We start from the raw sequence: 4,391 nt of genomic DNA, 5'->3' as shown, positions 1-4,391 counted from the left end.
TGGCTGCTGGACCCGCGGGTGATGATGAACCGCCTGGCCGGGTCTTCGGAAGGCATGTTCCCGGAGCTGGCCTCCTTCATCGCGGGGCTTGTGTCGGACCCGAACTTCGCCGCGGTCAGTGGCAACCCCTCGATGACCACCGCCGGGCCGGAGTCTTTCTCCCCCTGGTGGTCGCTGGTGTCGTGCTACCTGATGCCGGAGGCGGTCTTCGAATCGGCGGCCCTGCCATCGGAGCGCCTGCTCAATGGGGCCCTGCCGCCGGACATCCTGAGCCCGCAGAATTCCTCCCTGCCTCGGAGCGCGGGCGGCTCGCGCGGCGGGAGCCCTGGCGTCGCCGCCACCACCACCACCGCCGCCAACAGCGGCAGCAGCGGCAGCAGTAGTGCCATTCACCGGGGCGCCTCGGTCGGCGGGGCCGGTGCCTCGGAGGTCCCTCTGTCACCGGCGGACCTGGGCGACTCGCTGGCGCTCATTTCCCTGGAGCGGTACCAGCACTGGCGCGACTCGCCCCAATGGCGGCCGCTGATGTTCCCGAATTCCGGCTTCAGCCTGGAGTATTTCGGCGCGCGGCATCTTCCCCTGGAGTATGGTGCGTCCGGGTCGCCGGTGGGCAACTGCCTTCAGCGGCCGGCCCGAGCGGACCCCGGCGCCGCGCACATCCCCCCGGCTCCGCTTGCCGATGTGCCGGCCCCCTCGGGCCCGGGCTCGGCCGCGGGGTCGCCGCTCACCTCACCGGCCCTGGCCGGCGGTGGCGGCGGCGGGGGCCGCTCATCGGCCGCCGGCATGCAGACACACCCGTATGCCCAGCAGGCCGCCGGGCAGTATCCGGCACACGCGCCGGCCCACTACCATCACCATCACCCGCATCCGCACCAGCCACAGCATACCCAGCACCAGCACCAGTCGCAGGTCCCCTCCGCATATGGCGGCCCCCAGCCGGCCGCCAAGCATTGAAAGCACAGCCTCTCGCACCTGCCACGGTGTCCTGATGCCGAGGCTGTGACCGCGACTGTGCGCCGCCGGGATGCGGCCGCCGCACCGTGAAATACACCTACTTCCGTGTCCTCCGTGAGACTGGGCCAGGCAGATGAAGGCCCAAGGGGGGAGGGGGGGGGGGGGGAAGAGACCCCGGGAGGGGAGCTGTATCCTGGGAAGCGGCTCCCCGACCATGGAACTGCACGAGTTGCCATGCCCCTGCGCTTGGTTCCCCTCATGTGCCCGCCTGCCTGTGAAGGAGGAAGACAGAATGTGATGGAGGCGCGTGTGTCATGAATGCCGCCGTCGCCACCGGCACCAAAACGGCAAGGGTGGGCGTGGTTCGTCGCGGACACTGGTCCGGGCTTTGCGTCTCGGGCAGGGCGGTCATGATCCGAGAATGAACACGTGTCATCGTGCGTGACGTTTGAGATTGTGGGCTTTTGACACGGCACATCTTACACCACAATGTGCTCGGTGGCCGGAGGGCCCGCAAAAGCACGCATGGTCCCCAGGCACCTGCCGGCGAGCCGAGCAAACGGGCCGGTATGCGGACAACCCCAATGAGGGCCCACCGTGGCACGGAGCAGGAAATGCCGAAGCACAGCCCCCCCCCTCTACATGTGTCTCTCCCTCTCACTCTCTCTCTCTCGCCCGCCCCCCCCCCCTCTCGCGCTCCCTTTGCCCTCTCCTCTGACCGCTTGTCTCCTGGAAAGCATGCCCCACCGCGCGGCCGCCATCGCCGCTGGGGAGCTGGGCGATCTGCAACTTGCGCCGCTGGAGGCGCAGCCCGAGCTGGGTGACGAGGAGACGGAGTTCCGCATCGAGCTGGATCTCGATGCCACGGGGTACCTCTGCCGGCCGATCATCGCCTCGGACAGCCAGATGATCGAGGCGGTGCTGGAGCAACTGGGTCTCGTACGTGCCATAGGGGGCGGAGGAGGGGCGCGGGTGGCCGCCGAGGCTGGTGCCTCTTTCCAAGCCGAGGCATGGGGAAGTGGGGGGGGGGGGGGGAGGCCGCTCGCAGATTCCTGACCCCCCAAAGCACAGAGCACCTTGAGCCTGATGTGGTGGCACACGACGGACCCGCACTCCTCGACGTGGGGCCACCGGCTGTCGATGCGCCTGCAGAGGTACCTCTTCCAGATGGAGGCCCGACAGTACCTGAAGGAGGGCACCGGGCATGGGCTGGCCCCGCTGACGGACGCCCTGAAGCGGGTGCTCATCCGGACGTACACCGGCTCGGTGGGGCGCTTTGCGCGCCGATACCAGGGCCACTCGGCCCCCATCTTCCTGACGACCCTCAACCCGGCGGAGCAGCGCTGCCTGGTCAGCGGGGCCGACACCATGATGCGACACTTTTTGTCGGCCTCGGCCGAAGCCGGGCCGGCGCTTGAGAGCGATGACGGCCCGCCGCTGCCGGCGCCGCCGGTGCCCCCGCCCGGGGCCAGCCAGCACCAGCTGGCATGGGAGCTCCTGGCCGAGGGGACCACCGTCCCGGCCGGCGGGCCTGCCACGGGACCGACAGCCCCGGGGACCGAGGGGAAAGCCAAGCGCCGGCAGCCGGGCCGGGGCGGCCGCTGGCGTCGCGACCATGCGCCGGCCGCCGAGCCGGCCGATGTGTTGCTGCTGCCGGCGGTGCCAGGCACAGGCGGCAGTGCCGATCACCCGGCCAATGGGGCCGCGCAGTCGGAGGGACTTGTCCCGGGGCGAGCGCCCGCGCCGCGAAATGTGTTCGCCTTGCAGGCTCCCCGGGCCGCCAGACGGCGGCCCTTTTTCAGTGTGCTCTTTGGTACGCACGGCCAACGGTTCACCGGTACGTCGCATGCTTGGCCCCGGTTCGCGCCGGGGACGGCTGCAGCCTTTCTTCAAGCCGCCCGCGCCGTGCCCCGAGCAATGTCTCACCCCAACGACCGGCCGTGTGTGTGTGTGTGTGTGTGTGTGTGTGCGCACGCCCCGCCAGTGGCCGGCAGGACGCGCGGCCTGGACACGGTCACCCGGCCAGCGTCGACTCGACCCTACCCGCCGGAGCATTCGTTGGACCCGGTTTTCGCCTCCGAAGGCGACCTGGCCGCCATGAGCACCAGCAGTAGTGGCAGCATCAGCAGCATCAGCAGCACCGGGGGCGCGGGGCTGGCGGAGGAACTGTCCGCGCCGGAGGCCCTGCCAATGGGCGGCGAGTTGGAGCCGGCCACGGTGGCCCAGCGGCGGTGGCTCACACGCGAGCGCATGATCCGCGTGTACTGCGACAGCCTGCCTGACCCGGTGTGCGCCGGGTGCCGCGCCGAAGGCGGCGGACCCCGGCACCGGGCCGGCCGGGCGGGGCGCCGCCCGGGACGCAGCTCCCCCCGGCCCGAGACCGGGCCCCGGGCCCGACGCGAGCCCTATTACCACACCGGCTTCGAGGCGGCCGACTGCCCGGGCTGCCAGTCACTGCACTGGGGCACGCCGCGATACCCGAGCGTGACATACATCGGCGGGCCGAGCATCGACTTCCTGGCCAGTCACCCGTCGCAGGCCGGGGCCCGGGGCCCGGGCTACACACCGTCGGCCTCGACCTCGGCGTGGGCCACATCGACGGAGGGGAGTTGTGCCTCGACTCCGGCGGCCAGCCCGGGCCTGGCCGGGTCCGGGAGCTCGACCCGGCGCATGGCCCATCGCATGAGCACCCTGGTTGACAGGAGCCCCCTCCACTCGAAGGACTACTCGGGCAGCTTGCATACCGAGGCCCGACCCAACTGGAAGGCCCAGGTGGTGGATGCCGGGGCCCCGGCCCTGCAGCGGTCCCCAATGCAGGCGGCGGCCCCGGGCGAGGTGGATCTCCTCCGGCCACTGCGCACTTCGCGCTCGGTGGATTTGGCCGTGCACCCGGGCGGCGCACGCCCAGTCGCGGCCCCCGGGGCTCGAGTCCGGCGGGCCACCTCCAGCGGTGCGCTGGCCCGAAGCTCGCCCCCCGGGCAGGATAGCCCCCCGGCCGGGCCGCCACCGTCGCCGCCAGGCATGTTCCTCCGGGGCTTGGTCCCGGGACCGGGCCCCGAGGGACAGCCACCACGCAGTCGCCCCCGGACTCCCAGCGAGGAGGCAGAGGAGTCGGACCCCGAGGCGCCCCTGACCGGGGACCTGGCTTTCCTTCGGCCAGCCACCGTGGCCGAAGCCGCGGCCCTCGATCACCCATCACTCCTGGGGGCGGGGGGCGACGCCGGCGGGGCGTTTGGCGAGGAGGACGACGACGAGGATGAGGATGAAGACGACCAGTGCCCCTTCCCCGGGGCCCTTGGCGGCATGCTTGCCCCGGAGGACCCGACCGCTTCGCCGACCGAGGGGCGCCGCCGGCGCTTTGTTCGGTCCTGGCACCGGATGGGCTTTTAATGCGACGCCGGCGGCGGCGGCACGGGGGGCTGGGGGGGGGGGGGGGG

The 4,391-nt window shown here is 71.7% G+C and overlaps 2 protein-coding genes across 2 annotated transcripts in view; both read left to right on the top strand.

The window, feature by feature from the left end:
- Nucleotides 1-1,062, top strand: part of H696_02498 (hypothetical protein) — a gene marked incomplete at its 5' end in the record, with an annotated part of 15,950 nt that extends 14,888 nt beyond the window's left edge. The window contains one exon of the mRNA XM_009496406.1: nucleotides 53-1,062. Coding sequence (XP_009494681.1) covers nucleotides 53-954 — 902 coding nt within the window. The 3' untranslated portion in view covers nucleotides 955-1,062. The remainder of the gene's footprint in view (nucleotides 1-52) is intronic.
- Nucleotides 1,063-1,692: 630 nt separating this feature from the next.
- On the top strand, nucleotides 1,693-4,344 carry H696_02497 (hypothetical protein; the record flags this gene model as incomplete). The annotated part of the gene is made up of 3 exons (XM_009496405.1): nucleotides 1,693-1,893; nucleotides 2,026-2,791; nucleotides 2,939-4,344. 3 exons carry the CDS (start codon nucleotides 1,693-1,695, stop codon nucleotides 4,342-4,344), a joined length of 2,373 nt encoding a protein of 790 aa, XP_009494680.1.
- Between the last annotated feature and the right edge of the window lie 47 nt (nucleotides 4,345-4,391).

The sequence above is a fragment of the Fonticula alba genome, assembly GCF_000388065.1.
Source record: "Fonticula alba strain ATCC 38817 unplaced genomic scaffold supercont2.3, whole genome shotgun sequence".
Taxonomy (NCBI): Eukaryota; order Rotosphaerida; family Fonticulaceae; genus Fonticula; species Fonticula alba.
The sequence above is the reverse complement of the archived record's forward strand: the minus strand, read 5'-3'. Positions and strand labels throughout refer to the sequence as shown.